Genomic DNA, 16,421 nt, shown 5'->3' with positions numbered 1-16,421 from the left:
ACACAGCTCCCCAGCTGCTGCTCTCCCCGGCAGCATGTGCTCCCTGTGTGCATGAGGCTATGTCCCCAACAGCGTCACTTTTTAATTCTCATCTGGTCATTCGGGCTGTCAGTGTTCCAGGTCAACCTGACAGCAGGTCTTCGATCAGATGGCTCCCTATTGCACTCAATAAATATTTTCTCTGGTCTGCCTCTTTCTTTTTCTTTTCAAAAGCATTGTTCCCCCTAAGTCTTCCACCCGCACCAGCAGATGCAGGATGCGCTCCCGAGGCCTTCTGCCAAGCACTCGGTGCCCACAGCCCCCGAGGCACTACTGGCACAGGGGGGTTACACCAGTGTGAACAGGAGATCCACCAGTCCCTGCCGGGGAGAGGTCCCCAGAGTCCTTGGTGGCTCAGCTCGGTCCAGGCAGGTGCAGAATGACCGTGCAAATGTTTTACTTTTATTAAGCAAATGATGCAGGCACACAGCTTGGCTCCCTGGTGGAGCGAGGAGAGTGGCCGCCATTCCTCTCCCAGCAGGGACACGATCCCAGCACAGACGAGGTGCTTGTTTCTTCTACAGGGGCAGCACCTTTGCCCCATCCGAGGGTTTGGAGATGTAGAAGGTCGCTGTGCCGCTGTACTTCTCCTAAGGGACGAGAGGAGCAGTAAGCGCTCGCTGCGCACTGAGCTGCTGGTTTCAGAGAGCATTGGTGACAGCACTAGGATCTTCCCTGGGCTGCAGCTACCACCGTTGAGCTCAGCATTGTTTATGGATTATTTTCCCCTAGATAGATTTAGCTGCCCCAAAGCTCACCTGGCACCTTTTTGCTCCTTTTCTTGATGTAGTAAAGCCTTTCTACTCTGCTCTGCAGCCAGCACAGTGCAAATTGCCTGGAAGAGCTTAGCAGCATCGGCAGACACAGGGATATCCCTGTGCATGGGGGCTGGGCTACCCTGACCCTAACTGCCTTAGGATCACAGCTTCAACATCATCACAGGCCCGTGCCTTGGTGTGTTTTGGGGATCTTTAAGTCAATCTCTGGGCACTTTTCTGCTGTGTACCTGGATGTGTTGCTGGGCCCTCTCCGCAGCCTCGGCCACCAGCAGCGTCACCGTGCAGCCACCGAAGCCTCCTCCCGTCATCCGGCTGCCATAAACCCCATCGACCTCCAGAGCCGCTGCTACCAGCTCATCCAGCTCTGGGCAGCTCACGTCGTAGTCATCCCTGGAGAGAGGAGACCCAGGATCGGCCCCACGCTGCACCACCACCACAGCAAGAAGGGCTGAAACACGTCTCAGTGCGCCCACTGCTGTAGCAAAAAGCAGCAACGTGGGGTGCCTGCAGACCCCAGCCCAGTGCTTTTCCTATAAAGGCACGCGTTTATAGCAGCGAGGTGCTCTAGCTGTGAGGCAGGGGACCCTGTAAGGTACATGACCAATTGGCCAGGGGATGTGCAGAGGTCTCTGGGGCTTCTCCTTAAGCTGCTACAGGCTGAGCTGGGAGAGATGCTGGGCAGGACATGGCCCCGGCTGCCCCTGGAAGCTGCACTCACAGCTGAGCGACCCCCACGACCAACACCAGCACCCCAGCCCCAGCCTCCCCCAACACGTCCTCACCGCAGGGAGTTGTGGCTCTCCACCATCAGCCTCCCGAACGTGCCGTAGTCCCTGTCCTGCAGCGCTCGCGCCGCCTGGACCGTGCGCTCGATCTCGCCAATGACGTGCCTGGCACGCCGGTACACCTCCTCACCCAGCCGGCCCCTGGCCGCTGCGGGGACACGCACACCCCTAAAGCAAAGCCCCGCCAGCTGGGGAAGGGGGAACACGGCCGCATCCTGCGACCATGTTTCCCTGCCCCATCACGCTGCCCCACGGAGCAGCCGGAACCGAGGGAGGCCCCGAGCCCACCTTCCAGCTCGGCCATGGTGGCATCCCGCAGGCTGGCCTTGCCAAGCGCCGCTGCCGCCTCCTGGCACTGCCGCCGGCGCGTGGGGTACTCGCTGCCCGTCAGCGTGTGCCGCACGTTGGAGTTGGTGATGAGGACGGCCAAGCTGGCATCGGTCAGCGGGACGGGGACGGTCTCCAGGGACCTGCAGCAAGAGAACAGCGCGGGCGGCGTGCCCGTCCCCACTGATTTCTCTGGTGAGGCCACGTGGCACACAGCCTGTGCCTCGCAGGGGCAAAGTCCGCGTGGTTTAGGAGTTCGCTTGAGCAATTCTCTCCTTCCCAATTATTAGGCCCAAATTAGACCCTCATGACTTTGTGGGAAAGCCAGCCCAGGCACGAGGGAAAGGATGCACAAGGGAAAGGATGCATGAGGCGGAATTAAGGCACCTTGGACTAGCCCCAGCCCCGTGGTGAGATTTTGGGTTGGGGGTTTAATGCCACCCTGCAGCTCTGTTTCATGGCCATAGGATCAGCTCGTCCCCAGCCCCAGCTCGCAGGCATGTGCCCAAGGAGATGCTGACCTGCAGTCGATGAGCAACGCGTGACCCTCCTTGCCCATCACGGATATGAACTGGTCCATGATCCCGCAGGGCATGCCAGCAAACGTGTGCTCCGCTTTCTGGCATGCCAGCGCCTTGGCCACCAAATCGCCATCGTCTGTGCCAGACAGGAGAGGGGCAGGGGTTAGCAGTGTCGGGATGGTCACCCCCTGCCCTAGAGCAGGGTGAGCAAAAGCAGCAGTAATGGTTTGCTTTTGTTGGGGTTCACCAAAGAGCAGCCATCGTGATTTGCACCCTACAAAGTATCTAGTGCGGAGCTGTCCCATCGTTGCTGTGCAGCCCCTAGTTTGCACTCTGGAGGATTTTCTGTTTGTGGGACATGGGGAAATGGAGCCCTGGGTGACACTGAGTACTGCACACAGCTGTGGGATGGGGTTTGTTAAAGCATCATCTGCCAGCATTTGTGGCTGCATCACTGCAAATCACCTGCGGCAGCCTGGGGTCCTCAGATCCAGCTGGCTCTGGTAATTTGCTGCTTATATCTCAGCCGGCTGCAGCTGTGGCTATTCAATGGAACAGCATCATCTCCTCGAGGGCTGCAGGATGTCTCTGAGGGTGGCCCTGACTCTTGCAAGGGAACAGAAGCACTGGAGACAAGGACCAGCAAGGACCGTACCAGGGCAGAGCTGCTGCAGGAAGGTGTAAGTAGCCACCTCCAGAGAGGCAGAACTGGAGAGGCCGCCGCCGAGGGGGACATCACTGGCTATCACGGCGTTGAAGCCAGGCACGGGACCGCCTGTGGGAGCAGAAGGGAGGAGGGGGACTGTGAGCCCGCCCTGTAGGGCTGGGGGCTGCCCTGCCCCACAGCTCCCGGGGAATTCATCTCCTAGCAGAGAGGAGCCCCTGTTTGATATTCCATTTTTTAATGCATGATGACCCACAGAATGGGTCTGAGCTTCCCTCTGCCCCAGTGCTGTGATCCTTGTACATGCAAGCACCTTTACTGGAGTCTGGTCCCAACAGCAGCTGCTCCAAAGGGGCTTTTGGCACCCACTGGCCTTGAGCACATGGGGAGCGAGGATGGCTCCGGCCTTACCCCGGTAGTGCTGGATCACGCCCTTGACATAGTTGGCCCAGCGTGGCTGCCCAGGGCTCAGGGGGCTGCTTTCGCAGGGAGTAGGGAACTGCACCCTGTGGGGCTCATCCGCTGACTCCGAGGTGGTGAGGATGGAGATGGTCCCGTCCTGCGTGGGGGAGCCCACCAGCACCGTCCCCAGCTGCAGGGCCTGGTGGGGGGGGACACGGGCTGAGCACCAGCCCCCTGGAGACATCCCTCTTGGTGGCAGGGGACAGCCGGGGCTGCTCCCACCCACACCAATGTCACCCAACAAGCATTACCCTCAACTCTGCCCACATGCCAGCACCCAACATCTTGGCTGGTCTTAGAGGGATCCCCAAAAAAATCCCAGCACCCAAACGCTGTGCCCAGCCTGGGGGCAGCCGGGAGGGCATCGCGGGGCTCAGCTCAGCAGCAAAACCTCTTCCTGCAAGACTTTTGGGGAAGTTTCTTGCCCGATCCGCGGCCTCCCAGCAACTCGCTCTGGGTTTGCTTTGGGGCGGAGCTCGGCCTCCTCGCACGCCCCAAGGAAGCCGGGCAGCCCCTGCCCGCCTCCAGCCCCCCCAAATCCCTCCCGGGGAATGCCGCAGGGCTCGGGGGAGCTGCGGGAGGGGCAGCTCGGAGGCCGGGCGCCCTTACCATGGGCAGCACGAAGCCGCCGTTGTAGTCGGTGTGCTCGCCCAGCAGGTTCACCCGCCCGGGGGCCCAGGCCGCCCCGGCAGCCGCAGCACCCCCGAAGGCCGCCCCGTACGCCCTGCAGGCGGCCTCCAGCAGCGCGGGTGCCCCGGGCCCTGCCATGGCTGCACGGCCCGCCCTGGCTCGGCACGGAACGGAACGGCCCCGCTCCGCCCCGTCGGGGGCCGGGCTCGAACCCGCGGCGCTGCGGGCGGGGATGGGGGGGGGCCGGGGCGGGCAGGGGCCGAGCTATGGGGGGGCAGGCGCTGGGTGTGTGTGTGTGTGGATAGGCTGTGGCTGCCGATAGCTGCGCCAATCTCTGCTGTTTTTAAAAATAGATATTCCTATATCCATGTATTCCTCCTTATATCCCTGTATATGTCCGTGTATACATCCCTATATCCTTGTATATATCCCTATATTCGTGTATACATCCCTATATCTATCTCTTTAGCCTTGTATATATCCTTACATATCCCTATATTCTTGTATATATCCCTATATCCTTATATACCTTATATATGTCCCCATATTTGTGTATACATCCCTATATCTATCTCTTTATCCTTGCGTATATCTTTATACATCCCTATATTTGTGTATACATCCCTGTATCTATCTCTTTATCCTTGCGTATATCTTTATACCCTTGTATATATCCCTATATCTGTGTATATATCCCTTTGTGTATACATCCCTATATCCTTATGTATATCCCTATCCCAATGCCTATATTTTGCTAATATATTATATATGACACATATATACATCCTTCAGTTTCTGTTACGTGCATTTGATGCCTATACAACACCAAAGCATGCTTTGTATAGGTGTGCGGTTATATACGCATATACACGCCGACGTCTCTGCCATTCCTCCGTACGGTAACGCCCACCTGTGCCTCTCATACTTGTGCAAATATATACCGACGTGTGTACACAAGCCGACGTGTCACAAGCGCGTACGGGTGAGGAGGTGCGTGCAGCCACGTATAGGTGTGACGGGGGCTCGCACACCCCCCGTGCTCGTGGCTGAGCTGTGTTGGGTGGCACCTGAGCCGGGTGCGAGCCCCCTGGGCCAAACGGGGTGCCGGAGGTGCCCGGTGCCTCCTGGTTGTCGCCACACGCCCAGGGCTGATGGCCGGGAAGGAGCCGCTGCTGAGCGCCCTCAGAGGTGAGCGTGGCCCCAGGGGTTCTTCGGGGTGGGGTCTGGGCAGGGGGTGTCGCGTTTGGCCCCGCTGCAGCATGACTTGGTGTTTGCGTTGGCGCTGGCTGTGCCCATGCCTTGTTATAGGGAAGTTTTCCAGTTTCTGCCTGCTACCGGGGTGGGTCTCACCCTGCTAACACACTGGGCACCTCCCACGGCACGCACCCAGGGCCACTTGTTCCCCAGCAGCCCCCCAGCATGAGCACCCAAGGGTGCTGATCCTCCCCTCCTGCAGGTGAGGTGCTGCGGCTGCGGGAGGACGGGGGGCCCTGCACGGACACCTCACCTCACCTCGCTGCCGTCTGCCAGCTGCTGGAGAGCGTCCTGCGCAAGGGGCTCCGACGTGAGTGTGCCTGGGCACCTGCATGGAGCAGGGGCACCGGTGTCCCCTGGTGTCTCCCACGTGTAGCCAAGGCACTCGAGCTCTTCTTGTGGCTCTTCTTGTCCCGCAGAGCCAGTGTGGGGCTTCCGGAGACGGGATTATTGGCACTGCCTGGAGCAGCTTCCCCAGGGGGACGGTGGCAGGTGAGCAGCGATGGGGACAAAGCGCAGCCATGAGCCACGCTCGCCCCAAAACCCCCATCTGCAGCGAGGATGCTCCCCGAGGGCTAAGCCCCAAACCTCTTTCCCCTCTCTCTAAGCAGGCCGAATCCTCTCTCCCTCAGCATCCAAAGAGCCGCGACCTGCTCCAAGGTGCTGACAGTGCAGGGCCGTGGCCGCTGCTTCCTGCGTTCGGCGCTGCAGGGGAAGGTGCTGGCGGTGGCCCTGCGGCAGCTGGCGCACAGCCCCCGGCTCCTGGAGGTGCAGCACATGGGGACCCCACGGGACGGGCACCTTCGTGGCTCCTTTGTAGCAGCCTCATGGCGCTTCTTGCTGTGTTTCAGTTCTATGACCCAGCGAGCTCCATCCTCGGCAATGAAGTCCTCCTGGGTAAGCCAGGGGCTCCTCCGGGGAGGAATGGAGCCTGCTGCTGTGGGGGGAAGAAAGGAGCTGGTTGTGATTTTTTTCTAAGCCAAGCTCAGTGGTAAAATCTAAATAGGCCGCTGCAGTGATGGAGAGGGAGGTGGAAATGTTTAAAGAGGGCTTGAATCAGTCTGAGGTTGGTTTAAGTGTCGTGGGGCCAGGCAAATTGCTCCTGAAGTGTTTTCTGTGCTAGTTTTTTGTACCAAGGGTGGCGATGGAGGCACACTCCGAGGGGTGCCTGGGCATGCAGCTCTGGCTCCCTGGGGGACTGGGACTGGGTGAAAGCCTTTCCTTAAAATCAGGAGATCAATAACACCTAGTTAGCTGCCCCTAAATGCCTTGTAAATCATGGCTCCTTGAGGAGGCAGGCAAGGGCACTGGACACTGCTCCTGGCAGGGGTACATATGGAGGGTCTCTGCCTGGAACATCATTAGTTACACTGAAAATGGCTTTATTTACATGAAAAACGCTTTATTTACACCTCGGCCATTCCCTGTGAGGCTGCAGCTGCCAGGGCCCAGCAGTGACACTGCCTCTCTGTCCCCTTCCTCCCTGTGCAGAGCCTTTCCTCTCGCTGGTGCTGGTGGTGACAGAGATGGATTTCTCCCTGGATCTGCAGGTGCGGCGATGAATCGGGTGTGGGGGCCCCGGCCCCTTCCCCGCCGGCCCCAACGGCGCTGCGCTGCTTTGTTTGCAGAACTGCAGCTTCTTGGACGAGAGCTGGCTGCTGCCGGTAAGAGCTTGCTGCTCCCCGCTGCCACCTGCTCCAGCCCTTGCTGGAATGTCAAACTGGGAGAATAAGGAATTACTTGGTTTGGAGGGATTGCCATGCAACTCTCTGGCCATCTGCGGCCGTATGGAAACTGGGTCGGGCTCACTGGCGTGAGTGGAGCTGCCTCTGCGCTGAGGTCGGATCCCTGCCGGGTGCCTGCGCTGTCACCAGGAGCAGGTCCTGGCATCGCCCTGGGAGTAAAACCAAGCCAAGGCAGCACTGAGGCGTAAATCATTGACGTAGTTTCCCCATGCTCCCTTCTCCACTTTATTGCCAAAAAAAAAATCTCCGTTTTTCTGGGCTTACATGCAGAATGCGGGTCAGTTGATTTTGTTCTCATTTTTGCTCATGGTAGTATTTTTGCTCATTGTAATATTTGTGCATTTGCACAGAGGCCACAAACAGCAGGGATGCCTCGACGTCTTCCAAAATTACAGAGCATCCCTCTGTCACCTGTTTTAACCCCAAAGCAGCCCTGAGAAGCTGCCGGAGGCCTGTGTGTGCAGGAGGCAGGGCTCCCGCTGGCTTTCATGCGCTGCTAGCCACGAGCACTCCCGGCTGCCTTTCGGCTCCCTGCCTAATGTGCTGTGACAGCGAGGGCTGCTGTGAGCCACAGCATCTTGGATAAGGGGCAGCGGCATCCACCAGCTGCATGGGGACACGTGGGGAGAGGGAGAGGGGCTCAGAATTCATTTATGGGGCTGGCTCTTTGCTTTAGGGTCAGTTCCAGGCAGATTTGTATCTCCTGAGTCTGGGCACGGTAAATGAGGAGGGTGAGCAGCCACCAATGGTCCCTGTCTGGCCTCAGAAATTAGGGAGCAGACTCTGTGGGCTCCCAGAGCCTTGCTTTGGTGTCTGGGCCAGAAATGACCCACAGCGAGGGGTCCCCATGCTGCCCCCTTGTCCTGGTCATGCTGGGGAGGGAGCAGGAGCTTCTCTGGTGTCCTGTGGCCACTGCTGGGGCCGCTGTCACCAGCCCCTCTCTTGCAGGTGTGCATCACTTATGAGACGGTCCCGTGCCGAGTGCTGGGGATGGTGATCAGGTAGGAGCCCTCAGTCTTCCTCCTCCAGCAGGATCTGGAGGCCCAGGCAGGCAAACCGCCCCAAAAAGGGGAGACAAAGACCCCTGAGAGCAATGGAGCTGAGGCTGGGGCTGTCTTGGGTCCTTCTTTCCCCCATCATCTCGGTGTCTGCGGGGTGGATTTTCCCTGCCTCCACGTATCCATGAAACATCGCTGATGGTACTAAAGGGATGAGGGGATGGGGATGGGTTCTGGCGGCTGAGCCATGGCTCGGCCGGACCCGCAGGTACGTGGACGGCCGAGTCTTTGTCACCGAGGTGCTCCCCGAGAGCCAGGCGGAGGTGGACAAGGTGGTGCTGGCCGGTGACGTCCTGGACGAGATCAACGGCTGCTCGCTGCGCAATGCCTCCAGCGGGCAGGTGGGCGGCACAGAGGGCTGGCGCATCCTCCCCTCTCCCTCCCCTGCCCGTCCTCCCTCTGCTCCCCTCCATCCTCCCCTGCAGGCCGGGGCGATGGTGCAGAAGCTGAAGGGACAGCCGCTGAGCTTCCGCGTGCTGCGGTGGCGGTGGCACGATGGAGAGGTCTACGAGCCCCTGCTGCCCTACCTGAAGGTCCTGAAGGAGAAAGAGCCCCGCTTCCAGCTCCAGCGCCGCCCCCGGCGCCGGGTCGAGAGGGAGACGAGGAAGGTGCAGGGGGGCAGGTGGGCACTGTGGGGGTTAAGAGGGGGCTGCGAGCATCTTCCCCAGCAAAAAGCAGCAGGAGGAAGTGCGGGGTCGTCTTCTCCCCAGGCTGCTCTACAACCTGCGGTACCTGGGCCGGAGCGGCGTTGGGACGGTGAGGAGACGGGCAAGGATGTGCCCGTGGGTTATTTGTCTGGTGGGTTTCTTATGTGCAGGGGGTGTTATTCCTATTCCTTCCTTCCCGCTCTGTTTCAGTTTGGTGGCAAGGAGGTGCTGGAGTGGGCCATCCCCGCTGTGCTGGAGCAGCACTCAGCACCACGGGTGAGCAATGGGGAGCGGGGTGTGCTCCTGCTTGGAAAACACGGGGAGGCTGGACCTGGGCGCAGAGGTGCTTTTGGGCCTGGGTTGCTGTTGTTAGAGCCTTCAAGGGTTGGTCATGGAAATGTTCAGATGAGTGAGCATTGGGTGGTGGCAAAAATGGCAGGACGGGGCCATGGCTCGCCGGGGGAGAGGACAAGGGCAGCCCATGGGCGCTTGCCCTCTGCTGTTCCCATGCTGGTGGCCTTGGTGCAGGGACCTGGCTGTGATGCTGGAATTGTGTTGTGTATCCGTGATCCCTGGAAGAGAGGATGTCTCCACCCCACCCTTCCTTTTTTTTTGATCTTTTTTTCCTTTTAAACCCACATCTGAAGCATGGTAAAGTTAGTCTCTTAATTTGCACTCTCTGTCTCCTCTTTTGATTGGTGGATTTTGCCACCAGCAACCAGAAACTTCTTGGAAAGCCGTGCTTCATCGCGATTCATTGCCTCTGCTTTTGAATAATCTCTGTCTTGCAAGCGTCTTATTAAAATAGAGCGCAGGAGCTGTGATCATTTGGGCTTTTTTTTTTTTTCTTTCCCCCATTCAGGAGGTTTTATTTGATGTAAAGGAAACGGAAATCCTCGTACAAGAGAAGGCTTCCTCCAAGGTGAGCGAGTGACACCCACGGGTAGCTGAAAGCTCGCAGGATGAGCTGGGACCTGGGCCCCACTGGTGGCCAGGGTGCACAGGGCAGTGGGTGCAGAGAAATGGGAATATGTCCAGCTGCTGTGGCTTTTTGGGTGACAGCAGCTGCAGGAAAATCTGTTGGCTCAGAAGGTTGCTGCTCCCAAGGCACGGGGAGCCCTGCTGCAGGGTCCCTGAGCAAACACATGCCCAGCAATGGCTATTTTTCTCCCACAGGGGATTTCAAAACATAGGTAGAGACAGTGAGGGGCCAAAAATAGATGAGGGTTAAAGGTTTTAGGCAGGTTTGCCACCCACAAAGGCTGTTTGAACACAATTTCCTGAACTGGTTGTGTCCGTTCCCGTGCGGGACATGTCCCAGGGTGTGATCTGCCTGCTGACTCCAAAGGGATGCTCGAGGAGCCGAGCATGTTGTGCAGGCACAGCCTGGGCTGTACGCATGGTCTGGTGCTGAGCAGCCACGTGCTGTGCAGGATTGATGCCCCTGAAGTTTTCTTTGTCTTGGCTCTGGCTCGTGTGTAGAGTATTGCACCTCGCATGCCTGTGGTGGTGTTGAAAGGGGGCTGCTCGGGTTTGTATGTGTGGCTGGGGCTGTGCTGCTCGCTGCAGGGCAGGGACACTGCCCAGGGGAAGGAGCAGCCCTGGGGACAACGCAGACCAGCAGCAGCACCGTACCCCAGCCTCCCCCTCGTTCCCTGCACAGGTCCTGTTCCGCTACGTCTACCCCGAGGTCTCCTGCGTGGGACGCCGCCGGGAGAGCAGCCATTTATTCGCCTTCTGCGTCGTGTAAGTGTCACCCGTGGGCTGCGTGGGTCCTCGACATGCAGCTGTCCCCAACCCCAGGGCGAGCATCAAAGCAAGCAAGGGTGAAGCACTTGCGAGGGCAGGCAGCAGAGCCCCCCTGGCAGTGAGGACCCGGTGCTGTGGGACAAACGCTCCCCCCAGGGCAGAGCCTGGCTTGAGGAGCCTTGAGGTCATGGCCAAACGGAGCCATGTGCGGTGTGACCGGTGTGGAGACGCAGCGCCAGCGTGGCAACGCTTTGGCCAGCACGGGGTACATGCAGTGGGGCTGAGAGTGGGCACGCGGGGGGGGTGTGGGTCCTGGAAACACAGCGCTGAGTCTGCCGCGTGGCTGCTCGTGCGACTCCAGGAGCTGGCGCTCAGTCACTGCCGAGTCCTGGCGCTCTCTAATGCATGCGTTTCCATATTTAGCTCGTCCCCGGAGAGCCCCGAAGGGAACACGTTTGACTGTCTAGTGTTTGCATCGGGTTCTGAGCAAGAATGCGAGGAAATCATCAAGAGAATTGGTAAGGGAACACTTTATTTCTTCAGATATAATTACAGTAAAATGTGGAGTACCAAGAATTGCTATTCCATGCCACCACATGCAAGATCTAACAATTGCTTTTGTTGAGATTACTAAGATGAATAGATACTTCGATAGGTGTTTTTTTTTTTCCTTTAGAACTGCTTGACAATTATTTTAAGACACAGCTTCTAGGCATACCCAGATGTTTCATTGTTTCCACTAAGTACTTGGAGGAAACTTTGTTTTCTAGGGATGTTATTTTACAACATGCTTTTCCTCTAGGAGCCCAGCCTGCTACTGCAATTTAACACCAGATCAAGCGTTAATAAATCCCATCACTTGCAGTTCCTATTTTTAACCAGCCTATGTACAAGCTTCCCAAGTTAGGTGGCTCCTGGGCCACCACTGACCCCTGGTTTCCTGTGGGACATCCTTGCTCGGTGTCCCCTTGGAGGGCTGTGCCCGGCAGGAGGCACCTGCCCCATGTCTGTGTGGGATCTGCAGCCCAGCTCCCTCCCCGTGCTGTTACCCAAAAACCTGAAGGCAGCTCCTGAGGCAGTCAGCTGAAGGTGCTGAGATGGTAACAGTCCCCTCTGTTCAGCTTCCAGCCAGCCCTTGAAAACAATTAAGTTCACAATTTAGGTGCGATGAATTCTTTTTCCCTCCTGGTTTAGCAGTGAGGAAAAGCGTTGTTTAAAGTCTAATCTTAGGTCGCTTAAAATCGTATTTTTAGCAGCTCTGTGGCAGTTATGATAACGATCCTAAGCAGGGGCCGCGTTTGTTCCAAGTACATTTGGAGCAGATAGGAAAGGGTGTTGAGGAAGTTGTGTAAGAGCCCATGGTAATGAGCACTTGTTTCTCCAGCTGCAGGATTTAAACACACCGAGTGGTTTGTCTGATAAGGGCCAGCCCTGGCTCGAGCCCTGTGCTCCCCCCTGCTCTGCTGACCCAGCTCAGACTTAGCCCAAAACTCAGCCCCCCAGGCAGCACCCCCTTGGGTGAGACTCGGGGTCCAGCTCCCGTGCCTGGGGTTGGAGCGGTATTTTTGTACTTTCAGGACGTTGTTGGAGGAGGAAGTGCTGTAAACGCATCCGGTCTTAAAACAATTGCATGCGAGACCAGTGTTGACTTACTGCCTCCTCTTTTGTATAAACAACTCCTTTTCTTCCTCCCCAAATGCCTCTTTCTCTGTGGATTTTTTTTTATTGAAATAAATCAAGATGGACTAGCTTAAGCTACTTCCTCGTGCAACTTCTGTCTCAACTTCAGCCTTACCAGCATATCCTGTTCTTTAAGAAGCGAGGATAGCCGGTCTAGCAATTCCCATTTAAATGTTAATTACCTGTTTCAGATGTAGTCTGGGCAGCTTTTCCGTACCACAGCTTAATAAGGCCTGGCTGTTCCCAGCAACACTACTAAGAAAACCAGAACTGTGTTAGCAGGAAGCCTGGAGGAACAGGCTGAAGTGCAGGTTTGTGTCTAATCCTGTTTCATCAAAAAAGCTTAGCTGGGAAATGAGGATCTTACTGAGAGCCTAGCAGCCCTCTCCAGTTTGCTAGGCAGCCCATCTGCACTCAGGTTGTCTAATTAGTTTTTACATTTGCATACCATCCTGCGCTGCTACAGCATAACTACACTATTACCTTGGGCTTAGTCATGGGGCACCATCACAGGAACAGGGAGAGGCAGAAGCCAGCACCTCAGCCCCACACAGGTGTCCCAGGCTCCAGGACACAGCCCTGTCCCAGCAGGATAGAGGCTGGGGGTTTCACTGCAGGCAAGCCAGCTGTAACACTTGAACATGAACTTCCCCTACAGGTACAAAAAGGGAAGAAAAAAAGCTTAGCACTACAGCTGTGCCTTAGCAGCTGCCACCACTAAGCAGTTATGCTTTAACAAAATTCCCCCCACAGAAGGCAAGCAGCTGGAGCCTAGCCCAGGCCTGTCCACCTACCCCTCCTCTGCTCTCAGACAGGGCTCCAACTACAGCAAGCCTCCTAAAAACTCAAGGGTGACCAGGGCAAGTTCTCTGGTTGTGTTGACAGCCTAAGTTGCCACAGCAGCAGTCCAGTATTGCACACATCTACTGCTAACATACTGGAGCCAGAAGTAAGCTTCAAGCCCATACAAACCAAATGACAAAGACTCCTCACATGTGAATGTAAAACATTTAATTTAAAAATGTTGACACTACAATATATAAAATAGCTATTATAAATGCACATAGTGTATTCTATAGCTGCCAGGTTTACGTTTTTAGGAAACTGTAAGTTACACTGTGGTTAAGACTTGTAGTTTCACCCTCTGAAAAAGTCCACATTTGATCACAGTGATGTATGGTCAGACTAACAGCCCCAATTGTTAAACACTTGGATCAAGTCATAACCAGTTTTATTGCAAAAGGACCCTGTACACATTTATATCAATTCTAGTACCTTACAAGTTTAGCTACCCAACAAGTCATTAACATACAGAAACATGCATGAGAAGCAAGAAAGATCACCCATCCCTTCTGCATATTAGCAACTTGTCACTCCTGAGCAACAAGGCTCACATCACTGAGGTTTATGTGAACAGTCACTTTTAGCATTCATCCTGAGTGAAAGATGGAATGACTTAAGTACAAATGCAACATATTATAAACAATTTCTTACAAAAAAGTCACAAATTAAAACCAAAGTATTTTACAGAATTTACTACAAAACACCATAAAAACAGCCTTCACTTAAGCCCTCTCTCCCCGTATCCTGCGAGCCAACTGGATATCTTTGGGCATGATGGTGACTCTCTTGGCATGGATGGCGCACAGGTTTGTGTCTTCAAACAGACCCACCAGATATGCTTCGCTGGCCTCCTGTTTCAAGAGCACAAGAAGAAATGTTAGAAACCCTCAGCGAAGCACGCTCAGCACCGCAAGCGCCGAGGCCCAGCAGGCCGCCAGCAATACCTGCAGCGCACCGATGGCTGCACTCTGGAACCTCAAGTCTGTTTTGAAATCCTGGGCGATTTCCCTGACCAGCCGCTGGAAGGGCAGCTTGCGGATCAGCAGCTCCGTCGATTTCTGGTAGCGACGGATCTCACGGAGGGCAACGGTGCCCGGCCTGGGTGGAGGAAGGAGGAGCAGGTGAGCCGGGGCAGGGGCAGCAGCAGGCCGGGCCGTACCGTGCCGGCAGCCTTACCTGTAGCGGTGAGGCTTCTTCACGCCGCCAGTAGAGGGAGCGCTTTTCCGGGCCGCCTTGGTGGCCAGCTGCTTGCGCGGAGCCTTCCCCCCAGTGGACTTGCGGGCAGTCTGCTTTGTACGGGCCATTTTTCTTCACTTACCTACGAAGACAAGCACGCCTAAGATAGGGCCCAGCTGTCCCGGCACGACCCTCCAGGCCCGGCACCGCGGCATCCCCCCCGCGTCCCCGAAACGGCAGATGCCGGCGGGCTGCCCTCTCCCTCCCCCGCCGCCGAGGCGGGCAGGCGGCCAGCGGCCTCCCTCGGGAGGAGGAGGAGGAGTCACGGTTTCCCCCTCCGCCCCCGCTCTCCGCGTCGCGGCCCGGCCGCTCCCCTCCCCGGGGGAAGCGGACTGAGTCACGCCGCCTCCCGCTTCCTCCCGGGCCGCCCCGGAGGGAGGGGAAGGAAGGGAGGGGGGATGGGGCCCGGCCGTGACTCAGGGCACGTAGGCAAGGCCCGGCCTGGCCGCCAGGCTCCGGGAAAAAAAAAAATGAAGAAAATAACAAAAAAACAAGCCGCACGACACCACCGCTCGCCACAGAACGCACCCGGTAGCCGCCGCTTACCGCTCGGAGAAGAAGGACGCACCGGCGCCGGTCTCGCTGCGCACCGAAGCCTGCGCTGCTCCCACCACGACCCTCTCCGCAGCCTGCCACCCCCTCACTGCGCCCTCCCCGCCGCGGGGACCCGCTTTTTATAGCGGGGGCGGCACACGGCGCGGTGACCTCACAATGCCCGAAAGCAGCGCGCCGTCCTATTGGCCGGGACCTCCGCCGGCGCCGTGGCGTCACGAGACACAAAGGCCGTGCTCCGGTTCCTCGCCGCCGATTGGGCGAGCGCCCGGCCGCTGATTGGATGTTAAAGTAGGCGGCTGATTGGGCAGCGCGGAGCGCCAAGGAGCCAATCGGCGGCGGGCGGGCGCTCTGCGCGCTGATTGGACGAAACGGGGCACGGTTTGGATCCTACCCTTTGTTGCAAAGCTCCACAATGGGAAGTCAATAGGAACGGGGCGAGCGGCGCCGGGCCACCGGGCTACCGGGGCTATCCCCGGCCCCGCCGGGCCACCTCGCCTCGGGGGGGGGGGGCTGCGAGGTCCCCGCCGCCTGCCGGCCCGCCCGCCCCCCGGCCCCGCCAGAAAGCGCCTTTGGCGGCGGCTGCGAGCGGCGGGGCCGGGCCGCGGTGGGTGCCCGGGTCCCGGTGTGCCCCCCCCCGGGCCGTGCGGGGACCCGCAGCCGCCGGACCCCGGGGCTGGGGGGTGCCGGAGAGGTGGCAGAGAGGGGGTGCGATCCCCCCCGGGCAGCAGCGTGTGCCCATGGTACAGGCACGCAGCGTGGCCGGGCCGCCAGCGCTTGTCACCCGCTGTTGTTGGGGTCACGGCGGGGTTTGGGGGGGCTGGAAGGGCTCGTCCCGGGATTGGGGGGGGGGGGGGGGGATCGGGGCAGTTCTGCAGCTGTAGGACCCGCCAGGAGGTGAGGGGGGTCGGAGCGATGCTCTGTGCCAAGCGGGGACGTCGCCCCGGGACGTGTGCGTGTGCTGGGTGTGGGTGTGCGAGCACGCACGGGCTCGAGGCCACGTCCCTTGGTGCCGCCACCGCTCTCCTCCTGACACCAGGCTCCCACGCGCCTTGTTGGGCGCCTTCAAACTCCCGACGCCGATTGCAAAGTTTTGGGGAAGTGGGAAACCGAAACCCCTGGTCCCTGCTGGTAGCATCGAGGAGGATAACAGCAATTAGGTCAAAACACCGTGTCTCTTGGGGCAGGTCGCTACCTCCAGAGTTGCGGCTTGCTGCGCCTCGTTACTTCATTACGGTCGGAGCGACTGCTGGGGGTGGAGGCGGGTCCCTGCCCCCATGGGAAGGGTGCCATGGTCAGGAAGAACAGGTCCCAAATGCCCCGCAGTTGTAGCACGCGGAACATGGAGTGAACACAAACAGCCACCTGCTCGACAGCTGCTCCCAAAGGTACCCGCGCGCTCGGCACAGCGGCGCGCAGCTGCCATCAGGCAGACTTTGCATGGGGTTTT

At 58.1% G+C, this 16,421-nt stretch overlaps 2 protein-coding genes across 3 annotated transcripts; both read right to left on the bottom strand.

Annotated features, from left to right (window-relative positions):
* Positions 1–419: 419 nt before the first annotated feature.
* On the bottom strand, positions 420–4,809 carry GALK1 (galactokinase 1). Its single transcript, XM_035558923.2, has 9 exons — positions 4,766–4,809; positions 4,187–4,427; positions 3,527–3,716; positions 3,107–3,226; positions 2,452–2,587; positions 1,892–2,073; positions 1,601–1,751; positions 1,046–1,208; positions 420–629 (listed from the first exon to the last, which is right to left on the bottom strand). Exons 1-9 carry the CDS (start codon positions 4,807–4,809, stop codon positions 558–560), a joined length of 1,299 nt encoding a protein of 432 aa, XP_035414816.2. The 3' UTR covers positions 420–557.
* An 8,525-nt stretch (positions 4,810–13,334) lies between these two features.
* LOC118253911 (histone H3.3A) lies at positions 13,335–15,183 on the bottom strand. 2 transcript variants are annotated; one of them, XM_035558794.2, is made up of 4 exons: positions 14,966–15,183; positions 14,360–14,501; positions 14,128–14,281; positions 13,335–14,034 (listed from the first exon to the last, which is right to left on the bottom strand). In XM_035558794.2, exons 2-4 carry the CDS (start codon positions 14,485–14,487, stop codon positions 13,906–13,908), a joined length of 411 nt encoding a protein of 136 aa, XP_035414687.1. In that variant the 5' UTR covers positions 14,488–14,501; positions 14,966–15,183; the 3' UTR covers positions 13,335–13,905. The 2 variants fall into 2 exon arrangements, with proteins under 2 accessions (XP_035414687.1, XP_050570337.1); XM_050714380.1 differs by having other exon boundaries at positions 14,948–15,065.
* Between the last annotated feature and the right edge of the window lie 1,238 nt (positions 15,184–16,421).

The sequence above is a fragment of the Cygnus atratus genome, chromosome 18 (genome assembly GCF_013377495.2).
Source record: "Cygnus atratus isolate AKBS03 ecotype Queensland, Australia chromosome 18, CAtr_DNAZoo_HiC_assembly, whole genome shotgun sequence".
Lineage (NCBI taxonomy): Eukaryota > Metazoa > Chordata > Aves > Anseriformes > Anatidae > Cygnus > Cygnus atratus.
This window is presented reverse-complemented; position numbering and strand designations above follow the sequence as displayed.